Genomic DNA, 16,577 nt, shown 5'->3' on the forward strand with positions numbered 1-16,577 from the left:
GGAGGGTAGGGGGACAGTGGGGACAGGAGGGAGGAAGGGGGAACCGATTACAATGATTGACACATAACAATGCCCCTCCTCCCATGAGGGGGGCAGACAACAGAAACTGTGGGGGGAAGGGAGAATAGTGGACAGCATAAGATATGAAAATAATAATAATTTATAATTTATTAAGGGGTCACGAGGATGGGAGCGGGGAGAGGAAGGCAAAAAAGAGGAACTGTTAGCAAGGGCTCAAATAGAAAACAATGGTTAGAAAACAATGATTGCAACATGTACAAATATGCTGATGCAATTGATGCATGGATTATTGTAAGAGCTGTAAGAGTCCCCAGTAAAATGATCTTTTAATTAAAAGGGAAAGAAAGGCCTGATTTGTGGCAGACAGGGACTGGTTTTGCCATCATGACAATGCACCTGCTTACACAGCCATCTCAATACACCAGTTTTTGGCAAAAAACAGCAGCCTCTCTTGCCCCATGCATCTTACTCACCTGACCTCACTCAGTGTGATATCTTTTTGTTTCTGAGAAATCCAGAGGGATATGAAATGACAGCAATTTGATGACATTGAAGAGGTGAAGAAAAAAAACAAGGGAGGTGCTGTCAACCATCCAAACAGATGAGTTTGAAAAATGTTTCCAAGAATGGAATCACAGATTTGACAAGCGCATTACGTGTAATGGAAAGTACTTTTAAGGTGATAAGGTTGTTTTGTTAAAAAAAATTAAATCTGTTTTTTGGGGGATACCCCCTTGTATTCCACTGGAGTCTTATAAAGACCGACTGATCAAGGGGCTACCTTGCTAATAATACCTAACCTTATTTCTTCGCTTCCTTATGGACACAATAGCTGGCACTTCTGGAGGGCTCCCCCGGCTTGGCACACTCCAATAGCTGGGCAGCTGTTGGGGCACTGCTCCTGGTGCCAGCCACGTCCAAACAGAACTTGTGGCACCCAGGATGCTGAGAAGTCCCATTCATGGAGAATAGACCCTGTGTGCCCTGTAAGAGGAACCTACATTAAAGGATAAATTCTGTGAGAACTCCCGATCCAGGCTTATGCAATCAGCGAGACCTTGACCTTCTCTTGAAATCAGGTTTTGATCAGTGGAAAGAAACCGCTAAAGCAGACATGTGGCAGGGTGGCAGAAGGGGGTGCAGAGGACAAGACCAGGCAGGTGAACACAAGCATCAGAGATGCCATTGTTGATTTGTTTAGAGGTAGTTTTGCTCGTCTGTGTTGACCAAGTGAGCAGCCTTACCAGGGAACTCCTAGAAACACACTCTCTTTTACAGTTGAAGAGCCTGAGGTTGGACTTGAACTCAGAGAGGCATGCTAGCTATCTTCATTTGGCATGGTTGTGTCATGGAAGGACTGCCCTGACCCATGGTTGTGTGATTCCACATTGACCCTCTCCCTGCCTTCAACACATCAGTCCCTTGTTCGCGGGTTCGCCTCTGCTCCACTCTCAAGCCTCGGGCTTTGGGTGCGGGCTGTCCTCCGAATGTGGGACGAAGGTTGTGACCCAAGCCTGAGACCATCAAACCATCATGCTTCCTTGGCAACAGTGGTTCCTTCAGACTGGACAGGGTCAGTGGCATTTAATTAGACTTTGGCTGAGAGTGGTGGGACCAAATCAGGGTTCTCTCCTGCTATATTGATTCCGAGAGGATGGAAAACTGGAATTCCTGCTACCATCTTGCAACTACTTGGAACCAACTGGAGATTGAGAGCAGTGCAGGAGGGAAGAATTGGAAGGGACCAAGGTCTGACGACATTGCCCATGGTTCTTCTGTGATACACAGGGGACAACCATCACTAAGCGTCAACTCAATGGCAGTTGGTTTGCCTGTTTTGTTTTTTTTTACTGGTTAATGACAGCGAGTCAAGAGAAGAATTGAAACGTTGGAATTATGATGTTGCTAAAGAACATTGAAAGTTCTGTGGACTGCCAGAAGAACAAACACATGTGTGTTGGAAGAAGTACCCTAAAAGAGGAAGACCCTCAATGAGATGGATTGACAGCGTGATTGCAACAATGGGCCTAACAACACTGAGGAGGGTGCAGGACCGGGTCACTGGAATGGACTAGAGGACACCTAACAACAATGTGGTCACATGCCCTTCTAAACTCTCTTTCTGGCTCACTCCCTGAAACAAGACATGTTAAAGAGGTTGCACGAAGATGCTAATTTTGTGATGCAGGTAACAGACCATGGAGCTCACGGAACCACAACTTGTCCCCCCCCCCCAGCTTGATTTGTCCCTCTGTTCTGCCAGGCAAGATCCACCCTCTACGACCTCCAAACTCTGCCCATCTCCTGTCCCACCTGCACTCACTTGCACCAAGCATCTCTTCCCTTCCTGATTGTCTACTCAAGTGTCACCTCTAGGGGGCCGGACACCATCCCAGGGCAGAAACTCCAATCCCCTGGAGTGGCCCAATTTGCAGAACCACTCTCTCCGGGGTTATCTACTGCTTTGCCTAGGTCTGTCATGGGTCATGGTGATTCTTCGGCTCCCTAGCTTCTCCAGGGCAGAGCTAGAGGAAGAATCCTGGCGGCCAGCGCACAGCTTAACACCAGGCTGCTCTCCGTTGCTACCTAGAGGCCAGGGATGTTTCCGCAGCAGAGACCATGGTTAGTATTCCCTACCGGCTGTGGCCACCTGGCAGTTTCAGAACTAGGTCATTAGAATTCACGGCGGTAATTACAGAGCTCTTCTAACCTCCCATCCTGAGAGATGCCCAAAGGCCAGCTCCACTAGGGGGATGGAAGGGTTGGGGGTGTCTAGACCCTCAGATCCTGCCTGGGTGGGGGTTGAGACCTTTGGATCTGAACCCTGAGAAGGAGCTTCCTGCTGGTCCTACCTGGTTCTGGGCAGTGATTCGGAGCACCTGCAGCAAGAGGAACACTGGAGAGGGGCCTGCCCTAGGCGCTTTCCTCCTGGCTTAGGGGCCCAGCTGTTCTGCAGGGACTCACTTCTGCTTCTGGGGTTCCTGGTCCCCAGGGGCCACCTGGGGGTGCTATCTGGGGGAGGAGCCAACCCCTCTTCTTTACCCCAGTCTGTGCCAGGGCTCTGGAGCCCGATTGGTGCCTACTGGAGGCAAAGGGAACAGGAGAGGGATCTCAGGGTAACTTCCTAGAATAAGACAAGCCTTGAAACTAGAAAGGTGTCCTGAGGGCAGAGGCTGGGCAGGAGGGAGCTCTCCTGGGCGGGGCCCGAGGGTGTCAGCTGGCCCGCGCCCGCGGGGAGAATCCCCACCGTGCTCAAGTACTCGGCCCACGTGCGTGCGTGTGCCTGCAGACCGAGCCCGGCCAGCTAGCGGCAGGGCGCGGCGACGCGGAGGGGCGGCGGCGGGGACCAGGGCGCCCGCCCAGCGCGGGGTGCGGGCACGGGCGCGGGCGCGGCGGGGCTTCCCCAGCTCCCCTCCCCTCCCCTCCCCCGCCGCCGCACGGTGGCCCCGGGCGCGCAGGCGGCGCCCGGGAGGGGGGGCGGGAGTCCCGGAGGCTCCGGGCTGCGCCGGGGACGCGACAGCGGCCCGAGGCGGAGGTCGGGCTGAGCCCTCCCCGCGCCGCCCCCGCCCGCGGCCTGGAGTGCCTCCCGCCGCCCGGGGTCTGGGAGCCACCGCGCCGCGCGCCGAGCCGCGAGAGCAGCAGCCGCCACCACCGCCGCCGCTGCCGCTGCGGGAGCCACTCCGGCCGCACCATGCGGGAGCTGGCCCTGGAGATCGGGGTCCGAGCCCTGCTCTTCGGGGTCTTCGTGTAAGTAGCGGCGCGCCACGGCGCGGGGACCCGCGACTAGCGAGCCTCTGGGCGCCCCAACTTTTGTTGGTGCCGCCGACGCCGTGTCCCGCGGGGTCCGGGTTCGAGACCCCCCTCCCCGCTGGGCTCCGAGTGCATCTTTGGGAGCCGGGAGGGACTGTCCCCTCCCCCATTGGGGCCCTGGGCGCGGAGGAGCGGGCGGGCGGTGGGGACCGGCTCCCGCGCTGGGAGGGCCAGCCGTGGATGGGCTCTGGGGCCCCTGCCCGAGGGACTCGGATGCGCGCCCTGGCCCCGCGCCCTGGGGAAGTTTGCCCCCAGTGTTGGTGGCTGGGACCCTGGGCTGCAGTGCTCACTGGTGGCTCCGTCTCCCCGCCGTCCCTGCGCTGTGCGGGGCTCGGCCCCTCTCCAGAGCCCTGGCGTCCCTCTCCTGGTCGTGATAGCGTTTCCCCGGGAAGTGGCTGCGGCACTTCTCGGATTGGAGAACTGTTGCTGCCCCGACTGGGTTCGGATCTGCCTGGGAACCCCTGGGGACCCTCAGGTCCCTGGGTACAGCCACCAGGAGAGGCGGGGTCGGTGCGCTGCACAGCCCCCATCCCCCAGGTGTCCCAGCCTGGGGCGCCCGGGACCCCACTGCTCAGCAGCCTCTTTGGCTCCAGCTTCAGGGAGCGGGCGCATCTGTCTTCCAGGCCAGGAGCTGCTCCTTGCTAGGATCTGCCCCAGGGCGCCTCGCACCTGCAAGGGTCCCTGCTCTGCTGCCCTGCTGCTAGACCATTCTAAAGATGAACGTGGCGAGAACTTCCTGCATCTATCCGGCTTTGATTTTATTGGGAAAACCCCGAGGGAGCCATTTCTAAGCGTCCGTGGCCCCTGTGGGACCCTGCCCTGTAAACGGGCTAGTGGGCGGCAGGTCAGAAGGCTGTGTCTGCTCAAATCGCCTTCTGCTCCGGCAGCCCCAGGAGGAGCCCAGGGGACAGACGGAGCTTTGTGGCTGGCTTCCTTTACTGGGGTATTACTCACCCCGAGGACTTGTTCACGCGCCCAGGAAGGGCCCTGCGCGCCTCCAGACGCGGGCAAACCCCCCCTCCCCATGCCGCCTAGGAACACTGGTGACATTCAGGGAGAGGGGGCGGGGTGGGCTCCAGAGAAGTTCCTTCTCCTTGCATCTGCGAAAGCAGCCAACTCTTCCCTCTGTTCCCAGCTTCCCACCTTTGAAATGCGCGTTGCAGCCAGCGTGGCTGCGTGATCTCAGGGGACAGCTCCCCTTTGCACTGCGATGTGAGGGATGTGAGAGCGTTCTGCGCCGCACGCCGCACAGTAGGCTAAACCTTTAGCGGTCAGAAATGTTGGACCAGTGAGGAGGCAGAAGGGATGGGCTCCACGCCACTTGCTTCCATCCTTGCTGCGAATTGTCAGAGGACAAAAGGGCCCTGTGTTGAGACATTTGTATTGTTTTCAGGTTTCCCTCCAAATTTTCTCTAAACATTTCCAAGAGATGCTCTGGAATACATAACAGTCTGTGCGGGAAGACACGGGGAGTCTCCTTTTCCGTGCTGCTTGTTTTCTGCAAGGATGGTGTGTAGAACCCAGGGGGAGAGTTTGTGTATCTATTACTCTCTCCCTCTCATTCTCTTTTTCTTCTACCTTTCACCACCCCCTCCTCTTTCTCCCCCATCTCCTCTCCCTATTCTTCTTCTTCCCCTCCTCCTCCTCTTCCTCCTCCTAACTTCTCCTCCTCCCCCTCCTCCTCCTCCCCCTCCTCCTTCTCCCCCTCCTCCTTCTCCCTCTCCTCCTTCTCCTTCTCCTCCTCCTCCTCCTCCCCCTCCTCCTTCTCCCTCTCCTCCTTCTCCTCCTCCTCCTCCTCCCCCTCCTCCTTCTCCCTCTCCTCCTCCTCCTCCTCCTCCTCCTCCTCCTCCCTCTCCTTGCTCATTGCTTTTACTTAACCACTCTCACTGCTTCTTGAGAGAAACATGGGACCATTCATGGGAACTGAGGATGATTCCCTGGTCTTGTGTCACACTGGGACGTGTTCAGCGTGTGCCCATTCTTGCTCTTTTCCCCAGGAAGTGAGATATGGGATTTTGTATGTTCCAGTGCTGTTGTCCAGCACACGCAGCTTCCAGAAGGACCCATCTCCCAGCACACTACACAGATGGCCCTTTGTTTTCTCTGATGAGCCTCTGGCTCCAGGATGGATGCTGATTTGACTTGGGGAGAGTGGGGGGCGGCTAACTGGGGGTGGTGGTATTCGCTCCTTGCCAGCAGTGGTCTGGTGAGAAGGCAGTGGGCTGTCCCCACCTGTGACCGTGCCGATGGCAGTCAAGGCAGCAGAGCCTCGCTCTGCCTGATTGGGGCTGTATCTGATTTCTCGGCTGCAGGCTCCAGCTTAGCCAGTGAGGTCCCTTGCGCAGTTGTGCTAGGTCTGTCTCCCGCCTCTGCAACACCATACAGTCATCGTTTTGGGGAGATCTTACTGCCCTGACAACATGTGGCTTCGGAGACGTGCCACCTGGACACAAACCTGTTGTCTGGCCACATTCGCTCTGCCCCAGCCCGGGGACCTGTTGTGTAAGTCAGAACTCAAGCAAGGCCTTTTGTGCCCCTGGGTGTTAGGAAAAGAAGCTTCCTGAAGCTGCTTCTTGGGGACCCTGTTTTCTGTTTGCAGAGCAGGGTGGGTGCTGAGGTTTGTAAGTCAGGATGGCGAGAGGATGCTCTCAAGCAGTGCCCATCCATCATCCACTGGGTGCTCCGGACCTTGAGGCTCTCCTGGGTAAGCCGGCCTCCAAGCACTGCGTGGGATGAGGGCAGAGTCATGCTGGTCACAGAGTAGCGCACCGGGAGAGCAGTGCACTACAGGAACAGAGAGTTTAATACCAGTGAAAATATGACCTGCAGCTTGCGGTTGGGGAAAGGGGGTTGGGGGTGGCACCACTCAGGACTCCAGCAGAGATGTGGGGGTGGGGTTGTGCAGCTACCAAGGTGCCCCAGGACTTTGCTTGGCCACACACTGAGGAAATGGCATGTGGGAGGCAGCCACCACCACCACCATCTCCATCACTAACAATAGCTATCACTTTCTCAGTCCAGGTACTAACAAACCCCACATAGGCCATCTTACGCCTGATTCTAATCTGATGAAGGGTGCGTTACTGTCTCTGTGTCTGGGAGGAGCAAGTGGAGGCAGGCAGGTTAAGGACCAGCTAGGTCACAGAACGCATAAGAAGCAAGATGAGATGCTCCATTGCCCAGGGCTCACAACCTACCAGGTGCCAAGCGCTGACTGTGTGATTACTCCGGAAGCCTCACCTTACTGCAAACCATCCCCATTGCCTGTGCAAGGAAGGTTGTATAGCTTGCCTTCAGACTCAGCCCAGTGTAGGTGGACCTCATGCCCCAGAGCCGTCAGCCACTGGAACAGCGCTTCCCACCTGGGCTCCCAGCCCGGAGTGGAAGTGACCACATCCTATCAGCCATCCCTTCCTGCGAGTCTGGCCTGTTGTCACTCAGAGAAGCAGATGCCCATTGTGTGGAGTAACGCCACTCTCGGATCAGACTACCGTAGGATGGCACCCTGATGGTGCACAGGTATGGTAGTGCTGGTTCCTAATCCCTTAAAGATGGAATATGGGCTGAGGATGAAACCCTCAGTGGACTATCTCAGGCCATTGACCAGGGATGTGAACAGTCTTGTCCTCAGACAGCATGCGCTGGACAGTAGTTTACTGTATATAGAAACTAAAAACACAAACAAAATTACCCACCCTGAAACAAAAACACACTGGCATAGAATTCTGACCCATAAAGACTCTATAGGATAGAACTGCCTCTGTCTCTGAGAATGTAAATCTTTAAAAGAATAGACAACCTTATCTTTTCCCCAAGAAGCAGCTGGTGGTTTTGAACTGCTGACCTTGTGGTTAGCAGCCCAACACATTACCCACTATGCCACCAGGGCTCCACTGCAAATATATAGTTAGCTCAAAATTTAACACTATCATTTATTTTTCCTTTTGACCCATTTTTTATTTGTTCTAGTTTCTAGTATCTTCTGCTTTCAATGGGAATGAGGTTTTTATGTGTTTTATTTTCTTGTCATTGTTGGGTTCTTGTATAATTTTCTGTATATGAAATTCAGGATAGGTAAATCTATACAGACAGCAACTGGATACTTGGTTCCTCAGAGTTATGGCAGGGGAGGTGGGAGGGTAATGGAGCTACAGGAATGAAGAAAATGCTCTCAAATTGATTGCGGTGATGATTGCACAACTCTTTTAAAACTTTTAAATAAATTATTTTATTAGGGGCTCTGACAGCCCTTATAACAATCCGTACATCAATGGTATCAAGCACATTTGTGCATAGGTTGGCATCATCATGCACAATTATTTTTAATGTATTCAAACCATGGAATTATAAGGTACCTTAATATGTGCCAATAAAACTGCTACCCACCACCCCAACAAGATGGTCCGTGGGTCTGATGCAGTTGTTGAAGGGTCTTTCTCGGCTCTTTGGAGTCCAGAGGGAAAGATGTATGCATCCGTGGCCAGAGAGAACCCACAGGGTGGTATGAAAGAAGTGACCCCAAACACCCAAACTCACTGCCACCAGGTCGATGCCGACTTTCCTGCAGTTTTGTCCATTCCTCTCCAGGATACTTAGTCTTGGTGACTTTGGACACATTTTCAGGTGGGACCAATCCCTGGAGGAAAGCAGCATGCCCAGTAAAGTAGAAGATCAGGGATCAAGAGGAAGACGCTCAACAGGAAGGGTTGACACAGTGGCTGGGCCAGTAGGAGCATGGTGCAGGACCGGTCAACTGCGTGGGTCACTATGAGCTGGAGTTGCCTCACTGCCATTGAGTCACAGGGATTCTGTAGAGCCGGGTAGAACTGCTCCTGTGGGTTTCTGAGACGGTAACTCTTTCTGGGACTAGAAAGCCTCATCTTTCTCTCACAGAGCAGCAGGTGGTTTCAAACTGCTGACCTTATGATTAGGAGCCCAATTTGAAAAAATTATAGGAAAGTCCTCCTAAGGAAGAAAGTTCCTAGCGTGCAAATATCTAAGAAATGGATTATCATCCTTCCCTGAAGATTTCCTTAACCCATTATTTTCTCTGTGGACTGGATAATAATGCCCATGGGTACGAAAGGGGCAGTTCATTCCACTCTTCAGGAGAGATGCTCATTTACTATGAAGACGTTTTCTTGGTGCTGTACTGGGTCTTGGGCTCTATCCCTAGAGGTCTCAGAGGTACAATTGCTTGAAAGTGGTGAAAGAACGGAGACTGTTAATTATTATAATTAAATGTGCAAAGACCCAGAGTTAGAAAACCAAAAAGAAGAACATGCCCAGCCTATCTTAAACTGAAAGAACTAATGAAAAAAATCAAGCCTCAAGTTACAATAATGAAAGATTCTATGGCCACACTACTGAACGACTGGAGCATCAATAGAAGATGGAAAGGGAACATAGTCCCTGTAAGTAAACAGAGGACTGGTCATCCTTTTAGGAGGGAGCATGTGAACAGGACCCAGTGGCAGTGAAGGAAGAATTTCAACTGCCCTAAAATCATTAGCCAAAAGCAAGGCTACAGGGATTTATGGAATACCAACTGAAATGTTTCAACAAGCCAGTGAAACATTGGAAGTACTATTCTATGCCAAGAAATTTGGAAGAGAGCTACTTGGCCAACTGACTAGAAGAGATTCCGATTTCGACCCATTGCAAAGAAACGTGACCCAACAGAATGATCAAAATATAGAACAATATTATTAATAAACCACGCAAGTAAAATTTTGCTGAAGATCATCCAACAATGATTGCAGCAGTGCATGGACGGGGACTGCCAGAGGTTCAGGTAGGATTCAGAAGAGGACGTGGAACAAAGGATATCATCGCTAATGTCAGGGGCATCTTGACTGAAAGCAGAGAAGACCAGGAAGATGCTTACTGGTCTTTCATTGACGATGCAAAGACATTTGACTGTGTAGATCAGAACAAACTGTGACTAGGTTTGAGAAGAATGGGAATTCCAGAACATCTTTTACTTGGATCAATAGGCAGTTGTGATAAGAGAACAAAGAAATAGTGCATGGTTTAAAATCAGGAACCGAGTGCACCAGTGTTGAATCTTCTCACCATACGTATTTGATCTGTATGCTGAACAAATAATCAGGAAAGCGGTTTAAATGAAGAAGAGTGTGGCACCAGGACCTGCAGAAGTCTTATTAATAACCTGCGATATGCAGATAACTCAACCTTGCTCCCTGACAGTGGTGAAGACTCGATGTGCTTGCTGAGGAAGATCCAGGATTGCCGCCTTCAGGATGGATTACTATAAAACACTGTAAAGAAGACCCAGATCCTCACAACCGGACCAGTAGGTAACATCATGCTCATTAGAGAAAAGATTGACATTGGCAAGAATTTTGTCTTGCGTGTATTCACAATCAGTGCTCACTGAAGCAAAGGATGCATTGCACTGGGTAAGTCTGCTGAAGAAGACCTCTTTCAAGTGTTGAATAGCAAGGAGGTTACTTTGAGGACTAAGGTGCACCTGACCCAAGCCATGGCATTTTCAATTGCCTCATATGCATGTGAAAGTTAGCCATTGAATAAGGAAGACTGAAGAAGACAAAATTCTTTTTAAAAAATCATTTTATTGGGGCTCATACAACTCTTATCACAATCCATACATCCATCCAGTGTGTCAAGCATATTTGTATATTTGTTGCCATCATCATTCTCAAAACATTTGCTTTCTACTTGAGCCCTTGGTATCAGCTCCTCATTTTTCCCCTTCTTCCCCGCCCCCCCATGAACCCTTAATAATTTATTAATTATTGTTACTTTGTCATGTCTTACACTGTCTGACATCTCCCCTCACCCACTTTTCTGTTGTCCATCTTCCAGGGAGGGGGTTATATGTAGATCCTTGTAATTGGTTCCCCCTTTCTACCCTACTTTCCCTCCACCCTCCTGGTATTGCCACTCTCACCACTGGTCCTGAGGGGTTCATCTGTCCTGGATTCCCTGTGTTTCCAGTTCCTATCTGTACCAGTGTACATCCTCAGGTCTAGTCAGATTTGTAAGGTAGAATTAGGATCATGATAGTGGGGGGGAGGAAGCATTTAAGAACTAGAGGAAAGTTGTATGTTTCACCGTTGCTAACCTGCACTCAAACTGGCTTGTCTCCTCCCTGCGGCCCCTCTGTAAGGGCATATCCAGTTGCCTACAGATGGCCTTTGGGTCCCCACTCCGCATTCCCCCTCATTCACAAGGACATGATTTTTGTTCTTTTATGCCTGATACCTGATCCCATTGTCACCTCATGATCACACAAGCTGGTTTACTTCTTCCATGTGGGCTTTGTTGCTTCTCAGCTAGATGGCCACTTATCTTCAAGCTTTTAAGACCCCAGACACTGTATCTTTTGGTAGCTGGGCACCGTCGGATTTCTTCACCACATTTGCTTATGCACCTGCTTTGTCCTCAGCAATGGTGTTGGGAAGGTGAGCATCATGGAATGCCATTTTAATAGAACAAAGTGTTCTTGCATTGAGGGAGTACTTGAGTGGAGGCCCAATGAAAGACAGAGTTCTTGACAATTTCTTTTTGGCAGTTATTTGTAGTGATCCATACTGAAGGCTGCATAAAAATCAAATAAGTGTGGTTTCCACTCGACACTCTTTTTTCTGGTCAGTCAGAACCCGAGGCACAAATTTCTCAGTAACCCTTTTCATTCCCAAATCTTCCATTAAAATTTGCTGAACCCAGCTCCAGAATAGTCCAGGTAACTTCCCCACCTCTTCAATGGTCCGTCGGTGGTCTTCATGGACAAGTGCATGAATTTTGTCAACATTTTCTTCTGTCTAGGAAGTTGACAGATGTCCAGAATGAGATTGGTCATCAATTGACATTTCACCTTTTTTAAAACAAGAAAACCATGCGTACAGTTGAGTTTTTCCTATAGTGAGGTCCTTGTAAGCTGTATTCAACATCACAACAGTTTCTGCAGCATTTTTTCCTGAGCAGGACACAGAATTCCACAGCCTCATGCTGTTCACTTAATTGGCCATCACAAAAACAAGGTTTGAGCAAAACTGCTTTTTACAAAAAAAATACACTGTGACAAGGGAGAACCTTTCCAGGCAATGCCACTGGGCGCACTAACTCAGACTTGACGGTGGCCTAGCGGGAAAATTGCATACTATTAACGCTCTGCCTAGTAGAGCTTTTTTCCTTTTCTTTTTGGTATCCCTGCTTATATTTAAAAAACAAGAAAAATTTCCATTCTAAAAGGAACAGACTTTGATGGTAATCAGAGGTGGGAGGGGATCGGAGGGCAGGGAAGGCACAGGCTAGAGAATAGAAAACCAAATTCACTGTCATTGAATTTCACCTAATTCATACATGCGCGCATGTGCGGATGAAAAGATAACAGCTAAGGACCCCCTTGAGGAGCATCACTACTTTGTACCACGTGGGGACACTGAGACAGAATAGACTGGGCAACTCCTGGCTCCCTCCGTGTAGGTGGAGAGACTCTGGCTAGGACAAATGGTTAATGGTAACTCACTGTGAGCCTGGTGGTTACAGTCAGTCCACCCTGAGGTGCCTCAGAAGAATGACCTGGCCTCCAACTTCTAGAACCTCAGCCCTTGGAAAGCTGATGGAGCACAGTTCTACTCTGATGCACATGGACTTGCCAAGAGTCCCCTGGACTGGCTCTTCCTCCTTGTTGACCAGCTCTGGTTGGTGTCCTTCTATTCTGGAGCTTTAGTGGGCTTGGTGGGCTACTTGAGGGGGGTTGGGGGTCAGAGAGGGTTTTTGAAATGTTGACAAGAACTCAAAAGACCAAACCGAAGTCACTGCCATTGAGCTGATGATGACTCATAGTGACCCTATAGGACAGGGTAGAACTGCCCACTGGGGGTCCCCACTGTAACTCTTTAAGGGAGTAGAAAGCCTCATCGTTCTCCCAGTAAATAGCTGGTGGTTTCAAATTGCTAACCTTGTGGTTCACAACCAAAATTATAACCTCTACGCTATGGGGGGGGGGTGTCCTCAACAATAACCCTTCATTGGCTATCCGAGGATGTGCAGTCTTGGTGTCCAGATGGGGCCAGTTTTGGGAGCTGGAGCAGAGTGCTCTGTTTTACCTTGAGAGGGAGAGGGGAGGAGACAGGGCCCTGGAAGGTTGCCAGTGCTGTCCCCTCCCTGAGCCTCGAGGGCCTGGCCATGGAGATTCCTTCAGTGGGGGCATCTTGGAGCAGAGGCTTGGAGGAATACTGTGAGTTGGGGATGGGGTCCTGAAGTGTGACTGCGGCAGAGGGAGTGCTTCTGTGAGTTCACATGACCCTGTGACCATGAGCTTCCATGCAGCTTGGTAACTTGTTGGGTTGGGCTGTGGGGACTGGGACTGCACCTCTGGTTGTGGTGCTCCCCCAGCCCTTGGCATGGCTTGGTTGGTGCTGCGTGAGGGCTCTTCAGATAGAGGGGGTCCCATGATGGTTTTTATAGACCTCTGAGTGCTGGACATCCATCCAGAGCAGGGTGTTGGAAAGAGTGGCTTGCTGACCACCTCTACCAACCGTGCCTGGGACCTGGGCTCATACTTGGCAGACTCAATATCTGGAAGGGCGCTGTGTTAGGCAAGGTTCTATAGAGAAACAAAGCCAGGACACTTATGAATATATATGTATACATACATATATACATATATATACACACACATACATACATATATGATGGAGCCTCAAGGTATAGCATTGCACAGCTCGGTGACATGATTCACCATGATCCACAGGTTGGCAGGACCCACAGGTAGCACAGGCACCTAACTCAGGCAGCAGCAAACTGGTCCAGTCACCAGGGAGAAAGAAGAAGGGGCTGGCTAGGGAGAGCCATTTATCTCGGTAGCCCTCCTAGCAAGCTACAACCTGATTGACAGGCTGAACTCAGTGCACATGTTCCTATGGGAGCCATGTTGGCACAAGAAAGCTAAGTACCACTGGAGCCCTGGGAATCTACATTTTTTATAGGTGCTCCTTATGCCCACCAGGCTTGGGAACTATTGATATGCCACCTCCAGGCTATCATGGGGACCCCATGTGTGTCAGAGTGGAACTTCGTTTTCAGTGGCTGTGTTCTCAGAAGGAGGTCTCAGAAGGCTTATCTTCTGAGATGCCCCAGGGTGGACTTGAACCTCCATTTCTTCATTTGACAGCTGAGAGTATCCTCCATTTGCACTTTCTGAGGCACCGTTGACTGTCATTGGGGACCCTCCGATTGTTGACAGTCTCCTCTCTCTGATCTGTCTATCCAGCCACACAGGAGACTCCACTTCCCAAATCCTTGTCGGCAGGGGGGGCCATGTGCCAAGCTCTGAACAACACAACATGGGTGAGAGGCCAGGGATTACTTCAACGTTGTGGCAGCATCAGCTGTCTCCATGGCTGCCCGTCTCCCTTCTCCTTGGAGATGCGTACGGATGGCATGTTTGAGGTGGGAGAGCTGCCAGCCTGGAGCCGCCAGGAGCCTGCCCTGGTTAATCCGGTCTCAGAAGTAACTTTGTGTGAGAAGAAAGCTCTATTAGCAGAAATGGTCAATAAGCTACCATATCATAGGTCTATTTTATCTAATGTCCACGAAAACACCAGACCCAGCTCACTACTGTGGAGACGATTCTGACTCATTGGGACCTGGTAGGACAGTGGAAATGCTCTATCGGATTTCCAAGACTAAATCTTTTTGAGAACAGACAGCCTCATCTTTCTCTCAAAGAGTATCTGGTCCATTTGAACTGATGACCTCAGGTGGAGCAACACAAAACTTAACCCACAATGCCACCAGGGTCCCTCCAATGCTCACAGCAGAGGGAATTTTTGGGTTAATCTAGAAACAAAGAGGGCAGCTCAAGGCAAAGAGCGACCACGACAGACCGTGGGTTTTGGATCCAGGCAGGTTTCCTCCTGGATTTCCGCTCTGCCAAGAACCAGAAAGTTGCTAAAAAACTCTCTGGGCCTCAGTTTCTTCATGTGGAAAATGGGGATAATACTTCACTGGATAAAAAAAAAAAAAGAAGCAATGATTTTTGTTGTTTCTCTTGTGACTATAAACAGCAAGCACACAGCGATTCAGCCATCCTGACAGGCATGGCCTCCATTGGACTTTAATCAGGAGGTGCCCTCATGCCATTGGCACGTCAGGGTTAGGGTTGGCTGCCTGGATTGGAATGCGTGTTTTGCCACTTCTTAGCCATGGGAACCAGCGGGCCGAGTGCTCATCCATTCAGGCATTTGTTTCATCCTCAGGAATGTCGGTTATCCCTGTGAAAGGAAGGCTGGTCAGCAGCAAACTCAGCTCGTTGGAGGCACTCAGCACCCAGAGCGATCTTCATGATGGGTGGGTGCGGTACACATGGAAGCCGGGCACCACAGAGAGTGCGTGGTTCCTTAGGACGACGGCTTTAGGATAGGGGTCTAGAAAATTGCAAACGCCGTGGCGTATAGTTCATATAATTCCTTTACCTCCCACGGTGACGTCTGCAAGTTGTCCTGAGCTTATTTAATGAGTGGGCCCCATTCCTGGAACCACAGACTCACACACAGCAATGATTGTGAGGACGGCGCAGAGCCGGGCGGAGCTGCATTCTGCTGTACCCGGGGTCACTGTGGGGCCCGGGGCACTAGGAGCTGCTTGCTGCCCGCTGGTATAGTGAGGGTGGGTGGTCTCAGTCTTGTCATTTCCCAATGACCATGTAACCCCTTTTCTGCAATGACTTGAGAATCTGGGTTCAAATGGGCTAGCCACGATCCCAATGGTAACATGAGGTCATGTGTAAGAGAAATGCCAACCCCCCCGTCCCCCCACCCCCCTCTGTTTCCTCCTACTCCATTCGGTGAGAAGTCAACCCTGGAGACGTCTTCCTACCAGACACTCCCTCCGGCCACATCATCGTGTGTGCTGGGTGGGACAGGCAGACCCTAACCTTAACCCTACTTGTTCCCAACTCATTGCTCCCTTCAAGGACCGAGCAGACTGCCCTGTGGGCTTTCCCAGGCTGGGATCTCTCCAGGAGCAGACTGCCAGCACCTTCCTCCCATGCGGTGGCGGGTGGGTTCAAATCACCAAGCTTTCGGCTAGCAGCCGAGTGGCCTAACCACCGTGGCACCAGGGTTCCTCTGGATCAGGCAGATCCTGGTGCCTCCCCGACCCCCACTCACGGGCAAACTTCTGCCTTGCGGTCTGATACACGCAGCATCCTCCGGCCGGAACCCTTATGGACCCGGGTACAGTGGGCTCAGACGTCGAATTGACGAGGCTGTTTCCGCTCGGAGATAAATGTTTCCAGCAACGCGGAAGGCGATCGTTTCCGCGCGCCTCGATAAAGTTTTCTCAATTAGGTATAAAGATGCTGCTTTTTATGACCCGCATAAGGCTCGTAAAAGCGGTCGTTCTTTGCGTGTAGCAAGTGCCCCCATGTTGCTGGGTGAGGAAGGCGGGGTGGCGGGGGTGGGGGGTGGGGGTGGGGGAGTGGGGGCTCATCTTGCTGGCCCGTGGATGACTTGGCTACACTGGCTGACTCTGAGGAAGCTCCTTCAGGAGGGACGGCTGTCTGCCGGTGTGTGCCCTCATTGTTCAATCAAAAACTACCAAGGTGCTCCCAGCGTCCTTGCCCAAGATGTGCAGGCTGGAAACTGCGAGAGATGCAGAGCCCAGGGACAGCTTAATCACAGTCTTGCAGTATGTGACTGTGAGCAATTGTCCCACAGAGCAGAGGGGCGGTGGGTACGCTGTCTCCGCCA

General features: G+C 51.6%; 1 protein-coding gene across 1 annotated transcript in view; it reads left to right on the forward strand.

Annotated features, from left to right (window-relative positions):
- Positions 1 to 2,167: 2,167 nt before the first annotated feature.
- Positions 2,168 to 16,577, forward strand: part of PLPP4 (phospholipid phosphatase 4) — a 108,493-nt gene continuing 94,083 nt past the window's right edge. Inside the window, exons 1-2 of the mRNA XM_075533473.1 lie at positions 2,168 to 2,209; positions 3,311 to 3,768. Coding sequence (XP_075389588.1) covers positions 2,168 to 2,209; positions 3,311 to 3,768 — 500 coding nt within the window. The remainder of the gene's footprint in view (positions 2,210 to 3,310; positions 3,769 to 16,577) is intronic.

This window comes from Tenrec ecaudatus, chromosome 16 (assembly GCF_050624435.1).
Source record: "Tenrec ecaudatus isolate mTenEca1 chromosome 16, mTenEca1.hap1, whole genome shotgun sequence".
NCBI lineage: Eukaryota > Metazoa > Chordata > Mammalia > Afrosoricida > Tenrecidae > Tenrec > Tenrec ecaudatus.